This window comes from Phodopus roborovskii, unplaced genomic scaffold (assembly GCF_943737965.1).
Source record: "Phodopus roborovskii unplaced genomic scaffold, PHOROB, whole genome shotgun sequence".
In the NCBI taxonomy this organism is placed as follows: domain Eukaryota; kingdom Metazoa; phylum Chordata; class Mammalia; order Rodentia; family Cricetidae; genus Phodopus; species Phodopus roborovskii.
Window position 1 is genome coordinate 13,566,630 of NW_026126460.1, and position 19,372 is coordinate 13,586,001.

At 38.8% G+C, this 19,372-nt stretch overlaps 1 protein-coding gene across 1 annotated transcript in view; it reads right to left on the minus strand.

The window, feature by feature from the left end:
• Positions 1–10,101: 10,101 nt before the first annotated feature.
• Positions 10,102–19,372, minus strand: part of Acadl (acyl-CoA dehydrogenase long chain) — a 29,963-nt gene continuing 20,692 nt past the window's right edge. The window contains exons 9-11 of the mRNA XM_051190399.1: positions 17,011–17,138; positions 15,670–15,756; positions 10,102–10,788 (exon numbers count right to left, since the gene is read on the minus strand). Coding sequence (XP_051046356.1) covers positions 10,695–10,788; positions 15,670–15,756; positions 17,011–17,138 — 309 coding nt within the window. The 3' untranslated portion in view covers positions 10,102–10,694. The remainder of the gene's footprint in view (positions 10,789–15,669; positions 15,757–17,010; positions 17,139–19,372) is intronic.

A 19,372-nucleotide genomic window follows, 5' to 3' on the forward strand; every position in this document is an offset into this window, starting at 1 on the left:
CTTAATGCTGAACCCCCATAGCTTAGGCATGGATGTGGTTCTCAATAAATGTTAACTAGACAACGTTTAATTCTTACATTCTGCAGTTCTCTATTAATTTCCTGGGTTAAAAAAAATATCAGTGACATCCACGTATAAAGGTAGATATAGTAATGAAGTTGCCAGTCTTGTATCTAAACAGTTTTGACTGGATCCAAAGCTAGCCTGTCTTTATATTTCTGTGCCAGAAACAACTGTCTTCCACTGTCCTATAGTAATCCGCATGTTTATGATTAATTCAGGTGTATGACATAAGCAGTAGAGTTAATGAAATTCTTCCTCAGGTCAGATTAAGTTTTAACTAACCAGTATTTATAGATGAAAAGGTTAGGGGTATGCAACAACACTATATGTCAGGACTAGGTACAAGAAAAGACAATACTGGCCCACAGAGGTAGGAGAATAAAAAATCATTTCAGTTGCTTATAAATTTATCACTTTTATCCACAACAGACTCTAAATGGGAAGCACCTATAAAATACACCATCTGGAAAAGGATAAGCAAGTTGTGGGGTGTCCATATCTTCTATTATGAAATGCTACTGTAAAATAACCAAAGTGCTTTTTAAAATTTTTTTCATACAATATTTTTATCATATTCTTTCACCTCCCCCAACTCCTCCCAGATCCTGAGTCTTATTTCTTCAAGTGAGCATACAAAATAATAGGTTTCATTATAACATTTTCATCCATGGTTGCATCCTAAGCAGAATGCAGAATGAAAGAAACCAGACGCAAAAGAGAGTAAATATTGCACGATCTCATTTATGTAAGCCTTTGGGAAGACAAGTGTGACCCAGAGTGACAGAAAGCAGACCAACAGTTGCTGAGCTGGAGAGAACTGACTGGGGTTGGAGGGATGTGGAAGACATTTTGTATCTGGTAGATCCTGGTAGGACAAGTGCAAAAGTCATCAAAACATTTAAATATAGTGATACATATAGACTGCACCTCACTAAACTCTCCTTGATGAAAATGGACACAAACCTCAAGGCATTTCTAGTTCATAAATTGAAAGCTATTCTGTATTAGGAAAAGATAGGTTGTATACATCAGAAAGCCCAAGATCCGAGGTCCAGCTAAATGGTAGAGCACATACATGCTTAGCATGGACCAGTCCTTAGAATAAAAAACAATGCTTTAAGAACAGAATAGTTTTCCAGGGGCAGGGTGGGGAACAACAGTACTAAGGATTAAACCTAGAACATCGTGCATGACAGTAATACTCCACTACTTGAGCTCCTTCTGCCTCTCTTTTCTTTCTGTTTTGTTTTATTGTATTTTCTCTGAGATGGGCTTTACGTTTCCCAGGATGACCTTGAACTCACATCACCCAGGCACACAGTGAACTTGCCATTCTCCTGCCTCAGCCTCCTAAAGTAGCTGGGATCACAGGCATCTAGCCTAGGCCTATTTCCTCAATATATAAGCAAACGGTCCATTTTAAGAGCCAGTGAAATGAACTAAAAGCTTTAGAGATAATATAATAGCACCACTGGCCCATCAACAGTCCACCCTCTGCTATCCTCATCCCTTCTCAAAGGGCTCGTGGTCCCAGACTCCTGCTACTTTCCCATCACCATTCATTTCTCAGGTACCTGAAAGAATGGGAGTCAATAAGTCTTCAACGTCTCTCCTTAAGGTCTAGCAAAACTCCTACACATTTATCATGTAAATATGTATAGTAGCAAAGGAACCCAGGATGTACAAGTTCAGAAGTCCAAATACATTTCCTCCTCCCCCAATATAGGCCTTGTTTTTTTAGGAGGAAATAATCCTTGTTGGATGGATAGTGGTCTCCAACTGCTAAAGTGGGTTCTTGATGTCTAAGTTAAGGTGTTCAGTATTAAGTCTCGACAGCCTTCTGCTGTTCCAGTTCTGTGAGCCCTTCATTATTTCAGCTAAATTTGATTTATGCTTTGTTTTTGACAAGAGAAAATATCCTATCTAGCATAATTTACTTTGCAATATGGTAAGGTAAATTTGTAATGGGTGTGGCTTAAGGGAAAATACTTATGAAAGTGTATAACTTTTGATGAGGGTTCGTGAAATGGATCTTGAAACTGAAAGACTTGCATTAAATAAATGAGGTGGATTCTGGGAATTGCGATATAACTCCAGTACAGAGACTGTGGAGCAGTAGAGGGGCTGCTGTCATGCCAGATAGAAGGTACTTTCATAAATGAGTTATGGCAATATTGCTCTGAATTACCTGACATCTGGTATTTATTGTTAAACAAGCTATGAGAGTGGAGAATACAAAATTGGTCCAGCTGATAACTGTCAAAGACGGGTGACACATGTGGTTCATTAATGTTGCTCTGTACTTTTTAATGTGTCTGACATGTTCCCTAATAAATGGAAAAACAGGAGCAATTTTCTAAGGGATCCCCCCTTTCCTTTTAATTGTTTTAAGACATGGTCTCATATCTTCCAGGCTGACCCTGAACTAGCCATGTAGCTCAGACTAGCCTCTAACTCTTGACCCTCCCACACCCACTTCCCAAGTGGGCTAAGCCTTAAAGCTGCTCTTACTGGTTCAAGAATAAACAATGCATACATTAAAAAGAATAATGACTACACTTAATGTATGTCATTAAAATTTCAAAAATTCAGCCAGGCATGGCAGCACACACATCTTTGTGTTTTAGTGTTCTATTAGCCAGTTATAGGACAGCAAAGTCTACAGTAAAACCCCTTTTTAAAAAACTCCAAACCCATACATTCTTGCTAATTCTAAAATGAATCATTATCATTAGAAGTATCAAAAGAAGTAAAAAAAAAACTCAATTATTTTGTGCCTCTTATTTATAAACTGTAACTCAGAATGTAGCATCCATGTATACACAACTTCTAGATACTCCTTCAGAAAACGGCCTGGCATTTTATTATAATAAGTACATTTAAATGTCAGATATAATGGCAAACACATGTAATCCTAGCACATAGGAGGCTGAAGAAGGATTCTGACCTTGATAACTGCACGGGCAATACAGCTGTCTATTGTGATCTCATAACAATTGCATTAAAGTAGGATTTTAAAAAAAATCTGTGTCAGGTGTGGTAGTGAGTGTCTGTAATCCTAGTCGGCTGAGACAGGAGGACCACAGGTTCAAAGCAGGCTTGGGTTATACAGCAAAACTGGTTTCAAGTAAATAGATCAAAACCCAGGAGCTATTGGCAGATACTGGCAGCTGGGGAAGGAGTCATTTTTCCTTAGGGATATGGCTGCTGCCTGGTTGCCCATGCTCCAGTGGATGGCCTTACCCCCATCTAATGCAGGTAGCACTAACTGGACTCTGGGGGTTATTCTTTAAAGATGGTATGAGGTTGAGGAGGGGCAGTATTGGGGAGAAGGGGCATTTAGATTAGATGCAAAGACACTTTGTATAGATGTATGAAAAATGTCAAGAGTAAATGAATATCAGAGAGTGAGTGTGTGTGAGAGAGGGACTTGGTCAACAGTCTTCACCTGTTGTCACCTATGGGATCCTTGTCAACTTTTTTTTTTTTTTTTTTTTTTTTTTTTTTTTGAGACAGGCACCCTAATCCAGGCTGGACTGGAACTTTCTATTTAAACCAGACTGGCCTCAAACTTCCACCTTCCTGAGAGCTAAGACCATAGTCATGCACCACCACACCCAGCTTGACAACTTTTAAGACCAGGCCTCTCTAGGACAGTGACTGAGCAAGGGAGGTAACCAGAGTGATTGGGTATTTTTTGTCCAATCCTGGGACATTCTAATAGGCAATTAACCACATAGCTTCCCTTTGGAAACTAGGCAAGATTTGTCCAGTATCCTTCATAGTTAAGGGCTCTGTTCATACTGCTCAATACAAATTCCTTTATGTCACCGGAGTTACTTCTCAGTAAATCTCTTGAAGGTCTGCATCTGAGCTTCTGACTTCTGTGAGGTCGGACAGTCACACAGACCAAGCAAAAATTAAAGAAAAAAAAGTCTTATGAAATGCAGTTAATATAAAATTAGAAGCAATTCCAATTACCAAGAAAAACAACACATTAGTGATTGATGTTAAGGCATTTGGTAAAACTTAGGATACTTTATGCACATATCATATTAATACTATCTGAATTCCTTGCTCAATTTGAGGATCACTGTGAGAAACTACACTGTGTCTAATGAGCTGGTATGATAAGAGCATCTACAGTGCAGCTTACTAAGTTATCCAGGGGAAGGGTTGAGCCCAAGTCTAACTGAGCCCCTCCATCCTTCAGTTTACAGGAACTAGAGAAGATGGGATAGCAAACAAACCATCATGAAAGATCAGTGGATCAGTGAGGCAAATCAATAATGCTGAACAGTCTACAAACAAATGAATTCATTTTCTGGTTCCTAGCAAATCAACTTATGAAGGAATGAGGAAAATGAGACCTAACTCATTTTGATACTAGTATTGCCTTGATAAAACCAAAACTAATATACATACTGAAAAAAACAGTACAAAAAGAAAATTACAAACAAACAAACAAACAAAAAAACCATTCAATTTCATCTCCCTTGTGAACTGGCACAATTCTCAAGTTATCAAAGAATATGTAAAAAGAATAAAACATAATAACCACGCAGAGTCAAGCTCACAGATATAAGAATAGCTCGATATTTAAAATTCACTGTATTCCAGAACTACAGTTTGAAAGTGACATCTCATTGTCAATCCAACAATATGAAGAGATGAGGCCATCTGATGGAGCTGCAAGGGTTTAGCCCTAATGACTGTTAGTGTTCTTACAAAGGGCTGGAAAGAATCAGCTGCTTTACCCTTTTACCTTCTGCCATATGACAATGAGGTGTTAATCCCCATCTGAGGACACAGTGTTCAAAGTACCCTTCTGAGAGCAAAGACCAGACATGGGTATCTTCATCTTGGACTTTGAAGCCAAACTGTGAGAACTATGAAAGTTTAGTTTCTATCACCTACTTGTTTCATTACTACTCACTGTTGTAGGAGAATCAAGAAATGAAAGACAAAACAAATTGGGGTTAAAAAAGTAACTTCTGATTCCTGTATAACATTGCTGTTTACATATGAAATTCAAAGAAGTCTACATAAAGTAACTCCTAGGATTAAGTTCAACAAGCCATAGGATTCAAGATAATTACCTTGGTAATAAATTATTATAAACCAGAATTAAACAGCAATGCCATTTGTAGTTTCTTCACACACAAGGGTAACAGAGCATGTACATGACACTTTAGTGATGCAATCTAAAAGCAGCTGAATGAAGACAGTCTAGATGAACAGATCCTTTATTCATTCCCTAGGGGATCCCAGAAGATGACACTTCTCTTTACACTAATCTGGAGAACTAACACATCCCAAACAAAAGCTCTGCAGGGTTACTTTTATGAGATATAGACAAATATATTAAAAACGTATATAGAATTTTAAAAGAATTAGAGTAGCTAAAGCAATTTTGAAAAAAACAAAACCCCCCACAAAGCTATGGAAATTCCACCATCTAATTTTAAAGCTTTCTAAAAGCTACCAAACTCAGGATATCAGCAAAGGAATGGCAGTCACAGATCACTGCAACAGAACAGGGCCCACAAAACAAACCCAGAGAAACATGGTCAGTTGGTTAGTAACCAAGGTGCAAGAATCCGTTCAGTCATTAAAGATACTCTCTCAACAGTTAACACTGGAACACTTAAACACAGGCTGAAAAATGTTAAAAGATAAAGCTCACACCTTATATAAAATCATTGAGTGAGCATAGATCTAAATGACTAATACAAAATATAAAATTCTAAGAAAAATATAGAAAAAATTGAATGGCCTAGGTTTTTAGTAAGGAGCTTTTAGACATGATAGCAAATTTAGGATGTATGAAAGGAAAAAGAAAAGACCAGAATTCAAACATGAAGAACTTTTAGTGTGAAATAAATGGTGAAAAAATGAAAAGACTAGCTACAAATCACATATCTGACGGGGTCGTCTACAGGGAACAACGAGAGCTCATGCTCAGAGACCTTGCATGTTTCCACACAAGCCACATAAGCCAGGCTTGAGCAGCGCTGGAGCAGCAGAATGTCCTGTGACTCCACTGGAACAGAACAAGGGAAGATTGTGAGGTCCTGCTACCAAGCAATTTCCCCATGGCTTGCCTCCGCACCAAGGAGACTATCCTGAGTTTCTCATTGTCTCACCAGTGCTTGTGAGGACTTTCTGCCTCATCACCCTTAAGGCCTACCTATAAAGTGCTTAGCAGCATCGGGGGTGGGCTCTTTAGCAACAGGGTCATCTGACCCCATTGGTTTCAGTTCACTCTGCATTAAAGACACTGAAAGCTAGTACTTTTAGCTACTCTTCTTTCTATGCTAGCAACAATCCGAATCTAGCACATAGACAGACAGACAGACAGACAGACAGACACACACACACACACACACACACACACACACACACACACACACACACACACACAGTGAAGGATGGGGTGGAGGGGAGGTAGAGAATATGTTAGCCTAGCTTTGCCAAAACCTAAATTAGAGAAACTCTCCAAGCTCAACATGAAGAAAACACACACCCTTCAAATGGGCAAACGACTAGAGAGAGCTCATCAGAGAAAACAGGTGGGAGACAAGCATAAGAAAAGCTGTCCTGACATCAGTAGGATCAGGGATAAATGATAACTGAAAACCATGAGATATCAGGGTCTCAAGAAATGGTTCTCTTGCAGACAAACCAGGTGTGGTGCCCAGCACCCACATGGCAGCTCACAACCATCTGTAGTGCCAGTTCTAGGAAATCCAATGCCCTTTTTTGGCCTCCGTGCCCACCAGGCACACATATAGTACACGGACATATATGCAGACCAAACACCCTTGTACATAATATAAAATTTAATCAGAATTTTAATGAGACATCAGTATATGCCTTTTATAATAGCTAATAAAAAAGGTGAGTATTTAGAGCAATTGGAACTCTGTTAAATGGTAAAAGGTACAGATCTCTGGAGAAGCAGTTTGCTGTGTTTTTATACACACAATTCAACTGTTCCCTTCTGGGAATTTAACCTTAACGAGAAGCTAGATTTAACTTTAACCAGAGCCAAGAGCTCCTCACAAAAGGGATGAATAATAAACAAACTGTGGTATACCCATGTGGGGACAACTGCTTAACACCAAAGAGGAGAAAGCTGTTGATTCATGCAAAATGGATGAATCTGAAATGCACTTTTCTACGACATTCTCAAAAGGTTATGTGCTGTGTAATTCTGTTTATATCACTGCCTCAAAATGACAGATCTATGATGACAAGGACCGGATCAGTGGGTGCCAGGGACTAAAGGTATGGGAAGCTGTGACTATGAAGAACACAAGGGACACTTAGGGGGAGGGGGCTGAAACTGTTCTGTATCCTGATTGTATTTACAGCTGCATGAATCTCTGAGAACTGAAATATGTAAAAGGCAATTTTACAGTATATACAACAAAAGAAAAAATAAAAATATACATTATTTTTTTAAAGAGATAAGGGAGGGAAAGATAGGGTAACTCTAGTACAAGAAATTTGAGGGTTCATACGACCAAATGGAAATCTTAAAGGTGTGTGTGTGTGTTATACACATGGGTGCCAGTGTAGACCAGAGGATGGTATTGGATCCCCTGGAGCTAGAGTTATAGGCAGTTGTAAACCATCTGACTTGGATGCTGAGAATGTAACTCTGGTCACCATGCCTTCAGCTCCCATACAGAATTTGTAGGTATTGTTTAGGTCCTAATTGAAACAAACCAAAAAAAATTTTTTTTTAATATAATCGGGGTAAATTTAAATGATTCTAGAATTACAAGTGAAATTTAAGTTTCTGCAGTATGATACTAGCAATAGGATTCTGGCTAGATGTAAAACACAAAACATTTCCATCTGTTACATATGCATTCTGGACTACATATGTGTATGAAATAACATGAAATCTGGGACTTGCCCCAGAAGTCTCAAGGGGGAAAGTGTCTATGAGAATGACTGCAAATATAAACTGGAAATTAATTATATACTATGCTCTGTTTTTAGTATATTTGTAGCGCTCCAGAAATCTTTCTTGAAAAGAAAAATTTAAGACAGTATTTCTGAACATTCATTAATAAGGAGTAGACACAGGCCTGCAGTTGGTTTCAATCTCAATGTCAATTTTTTCCAATGACTCCAAATAAATGGATGCTGTATGTTCCAAAAATAACACTGACATGGAAAAAAATCTAGAAATTGTATACTTTCAGCAATAAACTACTAAGATTACTAGGTTAGTAAAGATTTGCAGTTAGATTTTAAAATAGCAACTCAAAGCAGTTCTCAATGTCACCCCATCAGGAAATAAGGGAAAGGGGGAATTTCAAAGCAGTAATTTTGATCCCACAAATCTCAGCCTCCAAACAAAATTAACCAAGCCCTTAAAATTCTCATTAATATTTACTAAACAATGCTTCCTTCTGCTTGCCCAGCTTGTTCTTTTGAGCTTTGTTATTATTTATTGTTTCTTGCACACTCAGCACTGCATGGGACTCAGATGATAAATTTCCTCCCTGGGGACACTACTCGAAACCACACAAATAGAGCACAAAGAAAAGCTGTTAAAGACATGATTGCCAAATGCAAAACCGATTCTGAATTTTTTTAAAATACGGTTATAAGTTCTAAGTATTAAAGGTAGAAACCTCATTAAACCCAGGGCTATCCACCTCTACATTTTAGACTTAAGGAGGCCAAAGGGGTAAGGGAGGGTTCTAGCAAACCCTTTAAAGTTCCTGTGGGCAGGAAGGAGGTGTAAGTTGCAAATGTAATAATAAGAATTTACTTTAGGGACTGGAAAGATGACTCAGTGGTTGAATACTTGCTGTTTCTGCAAAGGATCAGGGTTCAGTTCCCAGCACCCATCCTAGGTAGCTCACAACTTTAGCGCCAGAGGACCCAATACCCTATTCTGGTCTCTGTGGGTACCTGCACTAATCCACTAACATGCACACATCCACACACATAAACATCATTAAAAATTAAATTCTTATTTTTAAATTAGAATTTGAGCCTGGCCTAGTGGCACATGCCTTTAATCCCTGTACTTGGAAGGAGAGGCAGAGGCAAGCAGATCATCATGAGTTCCAGGCCAGCCTGACCTGTGTAGTTTTTCTAGATCAGCCAAGGCTACATATCGAGTTTTCTCAAAAAATCAATTTGAACCCCTTTTTGTGTTAATAGATGTATCTAAAAGGAGTTAAGCTAGCAACCATGCCAAGTTCTGTTCAAGAATCCAAAGCTGTGAATTATGAAGAAAGGAATATCAAAAGATCCCACCTCTCATCTGCTATGCCCATTTGTAGGAAGTCATGTTTATGTGTTTTGAAGATGAATAAGAATATATTTTCATTTTAAAACTTTCCATTGTTATCACTGTGCAGAAAAATCAAACTATTAAAATGTCAATTTGGGGCTGGAGAGATGGCTCAGCAGTAAAGAGCATAGGCTACTCTTTCAGAGGACCCCATTTCAAATTCCAGTGCTCACATGGCAGCTCACAACTGTCTGTAACTCCAGTTCCAGGGGATTTGGCACCCTCACACAGACAGATATATATTCAGACAGAACACCAGTGCACATAAAATAGAATTAAAATTATTTTTTAAATGTCAGTTTACAAACTAATGATTTTATTTTTCATAATAACTACGTATGTCTCAAATATGACTTTTTTTTAAAAATGCTTACTTCTGTTATACTTAGCCTGGCTGGAATAGTAAACTCTATTACTACTAGTTTGTAGGAGGGTTATTCCAGGCTTGCTTTCCAACATTCTTAATGGCCTAGTTTATAGATGACACACAACACTTAGAAACTATAGTAAATCACATTGTTGAAGAATAAAAGCCTTTGCTTTGATACCTTCCAAATATCTGGAAGTTAAGGATGATGAATTCCTGAGTTCTCCTATTGAAATTAAACTGGAATGGGATCTCTTGAGAGCCCATGTGTCTTATCTAACAGCCTATGTGGTCTCATCAGAACACGGTCTCATTTTTCAGTGCCTCCAACATATTCAACACATGATTTGTTTCAAAGTTTTACTTTATTTTTAATTGATACATAATTGACTCTCTGTGTACTGTATATGGTTGTCTGTTATTTTCTGAAGAGAGGGTTCTATTCACTGCTTAAAACTCAAGGGGTACATGGTAAGATGCTGGGAACCAATGTTCTAGAGAATTTGGAGCAAAAAGGACATGAAATGACTTACTTTCTATGAGTGACAATTATTTTGCTTTTTCAAAGTCTGCAAGTATTTAATGTTACAAGGATATAAAATTGTGTCTGCCTCTACTTTAAAGATCAAAGTAATTTATGCTCTTCAGAATTTGAACGACAAGTCAGACATTAAGGCTCTCAAGTCAGAAAATCTTTCATGTTCACTGTATAAAAAAAGGTTAAGCCTTTTACGGCATAACTTTTCTCTTTGGGTTCAAAATGTTTTCTTTCCCCTGTGTTAATCTTTGTAATTATATTTTCTTTCTTTCTTTCTTTCTCTGTAATAAACATACATAAAAGAGCTTTACTATTCACCCTTCCCAGGTTACATTTTATCCCAAGTAGAGTTCAATCCAGGTTAGCTGTGTGTAATAGGATTCCTGGATGTAGGCAGCTGTCTAGCTGTCACTGACGATCTGTCTTGCGATCAGCTCTTTCATTATCTCGTTGGTCCCACCGTAGATTGGCTGAACCCGGGCGTCCACATAAGCTCTAGATAAATTAGAAGAGAGTAGAACTCATATAAACAAGGTTGAGATTTTAAATTCTGGATAATTACTAATTATTTAAGGAACTCTAAGCAATAAGAGCTCCTTGTAAATAACTAGTTTTTCCAGTATGGCCTTCATACTAGGTTGATATACTAAAAGCCATTAAGATGAGACATTACAATTCAAGATAACAGGTACACTAACATAATTTTATAAAACTGAACATAAATAACAATAATCTGAAAAGTCTGTTTTACAACTGCATAGAGCATCTTAGTTTCTTATCTTTTAGTCTCCCCAGAAAGTTGAAGTCCATTGACCTTAAGGAAAAAAAAAATACTTATTTCCAGCCATTCCTTTTAATTTCATCACTACAACCAGCACCTGGTATTTTAGAAAGTTATTTTTTTCCCCAGAAGTTAACAAGTAGCTTATTCTGGTGGGAAATAATTAATAGTAACTCTTGTCACAGCTAGGATTAAGATCCTACGTGACATACACAGCCATAAACATACAACCAGGCGTTCACCTTTTTCTCATTCTGATGAAGCTGGGACAGAACCCTGACTATCCAGGGTCTGAACTTGCGATCTCGATGGGGAGAGATAACTCCACTGCTGACCCACATCCCTAGCCTTAGGACTCACCTTTGACAGCTTTGGAAGCCACCATCTGTTCTCACCCTTTTTCCTTTCCCTTTAGCCCTCTGGAATCTAGAGGGATACATATTACTGCTCTGCAGGCTAAAAAGGAGATTTAGAATGGCCAATGCATTTGTTAATTAATGATTACCATTTACTGGTGACATAACAGATAATTGTCGGACTGGAACAAGAATGTGGGTGTCTCACCCCTTTGGCAAGAGAAGTTTTATTAAGTCACAATGCTTTCATTGTCCTGGTACTGTGCAGCTTGTTACTGAGCTCTGAACTTTTCACAGCAGGAAAATTTAAAGACCTTTCTCAAATATATAATTGGGGCTTTAATTATTTAATTTCTAAGACAAAAATGTGCTAACTTCTCAGTATATGACCAGCTTTGAAGTTACATTTTCCCATATTTACCAGGGTACCTTGCAGATAAGTAAGTAGGCCCTCATTTAATATTTACCTATGCAATGAAGTGCATTATAAAAGGAATTAGGACATCAGTGCTTTCTGAGATATATGACACCCATCCCCAACCCCGGGAAGATTTGGTTGTTCTCTACAGAACCAAGCACTTTATCGTCTCAAGACTGCAGGCATTCCAGCCTACCTGAGCATTCCCACCACTTGGGACATTTTTCAGCTGGGTTGGGTATTTATTTTCCTATTAAAGGAGTTTCTGCCAGGATATGTAATGACAGACCAGCAGATCTTTCATAAGTTACTAATTAAAATTTCTCTACTAAGATTAACAGAGAAAGGCAGTAGAGAAAATGTTTAACTGCAGTGATGTCTTCTGTCTCGGTGTCTCCACCCTAGAATGGCTGAGATCTTCTAGGGTCTAAAGCTAAACCCTTTATTTATCGATAAAACTTAAGTCAGCTCACAGGCCAAGAATTAGCTAGCTAAAAACTGTAAAAGGGAACAAAACAACCCTTTTACCTATAAAGCCAAGACTCAATAACTTATCTCTTTCTCCCTACTCCACTCCCACACTAATAATGTAGCTTAATCTGAGGCAGGTGTGAGAATCCCAGGTTGGATGATTTCTTCCATCTGTATACTATAACCACATACTGTCTAATGTGTAGTTGGCTTTTGTGCTATCAGGACTTTCCACATCATTGGGGGAAAGAACAAACTTCCTAGATAAAGATCCACACACTCTTTGAACTGGCAAGCCAGGCAAGAATGGTGGTTATTATTTCTTAAAGGAGTTCAAGTCTCCTGAGCTGAAAGCAGAAATTGTAAGTCATCAGTCCCCATATTTTCTTGCTACTGACTTAAAGCAGAGGACTCTGAGAAAGCAGCCACCCCAGCTTATGGCACACTATAACCTATCACGGTAGTGAGGTAGTGGACCCTTCTTCATTTGACATGCCTTTCTCAGAACATAAACTGAGCCACCAAGACACAGAGCCAATACAAGAGCTTAAACTCACAGATATAAACATCATGTCACCCACAAAGCCCTTTTATACATAGGATGGATGAGTGCTGGGAAAACAAAAATGCACAGGGAAAATGATAACATTTGGGCTAGCATAATTCAAATCTTCACTTCTTTTTCATGATCTAAAAAGAAGTTCTGTCATAGCAAACTATGGCCCAAAGTAGTTCTGAAAGGACAAACCAGAGTCTAAGTCAGATGATTTACTTGGAAAAAAAAAAAAAAAAAAAAAAAAGCAATTCCATGCTTATGTTCTCTCAAAGAGAGAAACACCTGATCAATGCTGAGTTTTATAAAGTTAGATAAAGTTTTATAAAGTTATAAACTACAGACACCCAGTAAGTAAAACCCCTAAACTGTATGGTAACTATGGAATTAGCAAGTTATACCTGTGCAGGGACTTCTGCTCTTAATCAAACCACAATAAAAAGTTCATGTGCCTCAATACGGATTAGAAACACATGGGAGACCTCCACTTAGGCTCGTTAGAATGAGAAATTCAGATGTATCAGGCAAACAGTGTGAATAATTATTTGTTTGATCATGTTTCTACTTATACAAAGAAATCCAGGTAAAAAATTAGGTCAAGTTTTTAGAAGCCTATAGCATTCCTACTCTGAGAACTAAATTGGGTGTGTATGTATATTCATCAAAAAACTTCCTCAGGCAATTTTTATAAATTGAATATACTGTTAAGTATGAGTAAAAATATTTTCTAAGGTGATAAGGAAAAGCAAAGGAGAGGCAAGAGACTATGAGGAGAAATGAACAAGGAAGGGAGACATATAGAAGACACTAATTGCAACTTCTACAGTTTCTATCTGAGGAAATATGTGTTTAACTCATTAAAAAGAAGCACCTCTATTTTTCTTGAAGATAAGAATTACATTCAGAAAAAGACTTATTTTTCAAGCAAGATACTGAAGGCATGATATGTTAATTCTACTCTGCAAGCGAAATAATCAGTGTTGCTATTTTGTTGTTTTTTAAAAAGTAGCTAGGGATGGTGGTCAGTGGTAAATCGCTTGTCCAACATGTGCACAGTCTGAGTTCAATTTTTACAATGGCCAATTTTGATTATCAACTTGACAAAAATCTGGAAACATCTAAGACACAAGCTTCCAGATGTACCCGTGAGGGGTTATTTGGATTAGGTCAGCCTCTGGGCATAGCCTGTGAGAGACTGTCTCGATTGGGTTGAGGTGGGAGACTCACTCCAAAGTAAGATGGCACCATTCCCTGGTCTTGGGTCCTAAACCATGTACAGAGGAAGATATCAGCTGAGCAGCAGCATCCTTCATCCTCTGCTTCCTAACTGCAGGCCCAACCTGACCACCCACTTGATGGGGGAATATCCTCCTCTGTGCTGTGAATCTATGTTTCTCTTATTGGTTGGTGAATAAATGCTGATTGGCCAGTAGCCAGGTAGGAAGCATAGGTGGGACTACCAGACTAGGAGTGCTGGAAAGAGGGAGAGAGTCTCAAAGGAGACACCATGTAGCCACCAAAGGAGTAACATATCAGAACATTACAGGTAATCCACAGCCTCATGGCAATACACAGTTTAATAGAAATAAGTTAATAATTAAGATAGAGCTAACCAGTAAGAAGCCTAAGCCATTGACCAAACAGTTTATAATTTTTTTTTATTTTATATAACCAAGTCCATTTAAATGAAAACAAACATTTCAGTTTATAAATATTTAAGCTTCTGTGTGTTTAATTGGGACTGCTGGGCTGTGGAACCAGGTGGGACAGAACCTCCATCTACACCCACTGAAGCGCCTCCAGCCAGGATGTCCCCACTCTGGTGGGTATACCCTGAAACTATGAGCCCAAATCAACCCTTCTCTCCCTTCAGCTGCTTTTGTAAGGGTACTTTATCACACCAATAAGAAAATAAGAAATACAGGAGTGTGTGGAGGGAGGGGGAGTTGGAGACAGAGAGTCAGACAGAAACGGGGAATGTGAATACATTAAGGGATGATTTTTTTTAAATGATGTATCTTTTAAAGCCAAGCATCATATTTTCTTTAAAAAAAAATCCTAATGAGAAGCTGATAAAATAAAGCCACTTCTATTTGTATAAATATATTCATTGAAAATGTAGATTTTTTTAGATAAACTTTCCCTGTATATTTGCCATATAAGGTACAGTAAAGAAAATTTCCTTTGTCCATATTCTTAAGAAAAGCATCAGCCAGATAGTGGTGGTGCACACCTTAGATCCTAGCACTCAGGAGGCAGAGGCAGAGGCAGGTGGATCTCTATGAGTTTGAGGCCAGCCTGGTCTACAGAGTGAGTTCCAAGACATCCAGGGCCCCACAGAGAAACCCTGTCTCAAAAAAGAAAGGAAAGAAGAAAAGAAAAGCTTTAGCTAAGGAAAGAGAGAAAGAAAGGGTGTGGGTTTAGTGTTGAGGAGGTGAGAAGGATCTGGAAGGAGTTAGAGAAGAGGAAACTGTAATTTGAAATATTGTATGAAAAAAAATCTTTTTAACTTTAAAAACAATCACAATTTGTTTAATAAAGAAACAAAGCATCATAGGCTGGGTGTGGTGGTGGTGCCCACCATTAATATCAGCACTGTAGGCAGAGGCAGGTGGAGCCATGTTAGTCTGAGGCCAACCTGGCCAGACAGGGTTAAACAACAGGATCCTATCTGAGAGGGAAGGAGGGAAGAAGGGAGGGAGGGAGGGAGGGAGGGAGGGAAGGAGGGAGGGAGGGAGGGAGGGAGGGAGGGAGGGAGGGAGGGAGGGAATAAGCATTATAGAACCCCCATACTTACTTTGAAATCGGGTACTCCCACATGTATCCCCAGCCTCCATGGAGTTGTACACAGTCATAAGCTACACTGTTTTGTAATTCAGATGCCCTAAATGATCGAAGTAAGAAGCAGAAGAAGAGATATAGTTCAGTTTGTAGAGTACTCACAAATATTTAGGGTCAAACCCCTGCCACACAGGCACATGCCTGTAACCCAGCACTCAAGAGGTAGAGGCAGGAGGATCAGAAGTTCAAGACTTACCTTTGCTACATAGCGAGTAGGAGGCCACCCTTGATGCATGCACCTTAAAACTTTCTCATTACTCAACAATTTATAAACCATCTTTTAAGATTCAGCACCATTATGTCTATAAGCCTGATGTGTTCAAAAACCAATTGACATTAGCTATGCAAAATTCTCTTCCCAAAAGTATATAAAATTCTTTTCTATACCTTTTCCCATAAGTCAAAGAACTTGTCATAAATGTAAAATGTCTCCCCCTCAGCCCAAAGTGTAAGTTCACATTAATTTCACATTCCTTTTTAATCTCATAATGTGATCATTATAAAATCATTACAGGAAGTGCCATTCTGCATATTTCCCTTGTCTAGTAATGACTGAACTGAACTTGAGTTAATAAATAACAATGGGAATTTTTTTCTAGGCTGCTTTGGGCTAGGGTGATGAAATGGGTTTGTTTTGTTTTCCTTCTTCCTCTTCTTTTTTAAAGAAACCAATCCCCATTATACCATTGGATCACACTTGTATCCTAAAACACGTAATAACTTTACAGGAGTCTCTTGTCAAGCTCACCTTTGACACCATTGCTAACCATCCTTAACTCAGAGGCAAAAGTTTATCTAAACTCAATAGGATCTTGGCCAGACAGTCAGTACTTCAGCATTTTCTTTAGAAGTGGAAAACATGTCACATTCTATCCACCCTAAACACTTCCCGGATAACATAAAGCTGTCCCTAGAGAATTAAATTCACTTGGAGTTATTTAATGGAACTTGACATGGCAAGACTCCAAAACTTTATCCTTTTATTTTTTTCTGTCTCACTTTGTTGCCACTTTTTAGATAATTTGAAATTAAACTTACCACTTGAATGAAGTACTCACTGACCCTACTTCAGGCTCTTAATATTTTACTTTTAATAGCACGTTATGAGTTGCATACCAACTCAAGTAATTTTTAAGACATTATAAACAAACCCAATGGGACTTTCCAGATTTTTTTTAATGCTGCTTTTCACTTACAGACTTCTTCCTTTAATACCATCAAGGCTGAGTTTAAAGGCTGGCAAAATCCCATGGCCATCTGAACAAACACCACATTTTAATTACAGTAGTGTACATACCAATATTTTGCCATGGATGCTGAGCCAGAGTCCAGACGTTTTTCTTCATGCAACTGCAGACAGCTGTCCACAAAAGCTCTCGTTACACATATGTTTGTTTTTAATTCTGCCAGTTTATGCTGCACTGTCTTGAGATGAAGGTGGGGCAGGAAGAATGTTAAAAGTACAGATTTCAACTCAGCACCTCAAATTCTTACATTATTACATAATAAGAAAAATTTAAAGCAAAACAAAACTGGAGCTACGGAGGTTTTCTTCCAATAAAAGGGCACATGTTAACTTAAATGAAAAAAGAAAGAAAGAAAGAAAACCCCTGTATCTTAGCATTTACAAAGCTGTAGCAAATGATGTGAAAACAGGTAAGTGCCTGGAATGGTTTAAAGGCAACTGCTTTAAAGAACAACAGGTTTTAAAATGTGAGCACCATCTTGTGGTAGGAGCCATCACATACACCCACCAAAACACCCATTTCTTCTGTGTGTTAATGAAATTAAGGATATGTGTTTCCCTACTGTGTCTCTTTGGCTTAAAGTAAAACAATAAAATAACATGATAGAGGGGCAAGGTGGATTTATCTAATCACATACACATCATCAAATTTATTAGATTAGTAATCACAGTACTAATAATGGAAATGGAATAGGCAGAGACCAAATGAAGAGTCTCATGTACCCGCCCACTAGTTCTGAATGGTCTCATTTGCAGGTGTTATTAGCTATGTCTATCCTTTCCTGCTGCCCATAGACAGCCAACAGTGGGCTTGGAGATCACTCTCTTTACCCCATTCTCAATTGTTCCTCACTGGTCTGCCTTATGTCAGTTCCCTTTCACAGTTTCTTGGCTCTCACGACCCTGAGCTTTGATTCTGCATCTGTCCTCACAGCACCAGCTCTTAAACCTGCTTCAGGCTTGGACTGGGGTGGAGCTCCCAAAAGCACACCCTCGTCTAACTGAGGCCTGAGGCCCATCTGTGGCCAGATGCTCACCGCTCACTTCCTTGCGAAGGTACAATTTGATCATTCTGCTGTGGGGTGTATGAGACATCCATTATGGCCAACAGACGGCACACCTGTGGAGGCCGTACTGAATACCTGAAATACCTTATATTTCAGGGTCCAAAGGCAGGCTTGAGTTCCCACGGAGGTTGTGGGAGCTGTCTCTCAGGGGATGTTGGATCTACTTTTATACTTGTGGCTATGGCAATTTTCAAAGCATAAAGGTGAATGTTAAATGTGACTAGTGCAGTGCCGGGCACAATTTTGATATTTTTCATTGTTGGAAAACCAAGATTGGGAATGGAACAATGGCAGGACCAGGAGAGAGCTGGGTAAGTAAGTTGGAGTGGGGGCTCTGAGGAACAGATGCCTCATGAATGCATCAACGACTGTGTTGATGAAACCAAGTGTCTTCTTGTGATTTTGACCTATCCTCTTCTACAAACTGCAATCTCATGATTCCAAAACCAAGCCGTGGCAGGGCTGGCAGCACTCAATTGCCACCGGTGAGTCCAGGCCTCCCATGTGAAGCATGCTAGCAGGCCATACTTTTTCTATCTCCTTTTCTAACTCTGTAGGTCCTTTGGCTAAATCTCTGTCTTTACTCAGCATAAAGTCCTCCCTCCTACCTTACACATTCAAGTTTACAGAGAGAAGAATCTGAAAGAGTGGTCAAGTCATTTTCTATAGACATCGAAAATCCTAGACCCTGAATTCTATGTCTCCCACTGGTTTAAATCCATGACCCTATATAACATTAATTTTGAGAGAAAGAAGCTGGGATGGGGAGGGGGATCCAACAATTCCTAAGTACTATTGTTCCTGTATGATGTTACATATAAGGTTTTATGCACTACTTAGACTATGAAAAGGTCAAGCCCTCTCTCTTCTGAAAGCTATTCTATACAAATGCTGGGAGCTTCTAGAAGCTGAAGTTAAAAATCAGACCCACTTAACATTCTTACTGCAGCACATCCTCTAGGTCCAAAGGTCTACAAAGAAGGAATGTTGCCAAGAGTTCACAATTTACCGTCTGAAGATAAAGAGATTAAATATTTACATATTCTTGGCACCAAACTGGGAGCTTATGAACAGAATTGGCCTCTGTGTTTCACCAAAGACAGTTCACTCTTTCTGAACCCACTCTCTGATGAATTGCTGGGAATGACTGCATCACGCAGTACGGGTAGGCTGCTTTTCATGAATGATTGACATGCTCACAGAAGTGTCTTTAATGGTTACTGATATTTGCTAACAGTAAAAAGTGTGGCTCAAATTTAGAGAGAATCTTACCCATGCACAGTGGCATGAACCTGAAATTCCAGCACACGAGAGGGAGAGGTAGGGGGTTGGGAGTTCAAGGCCAG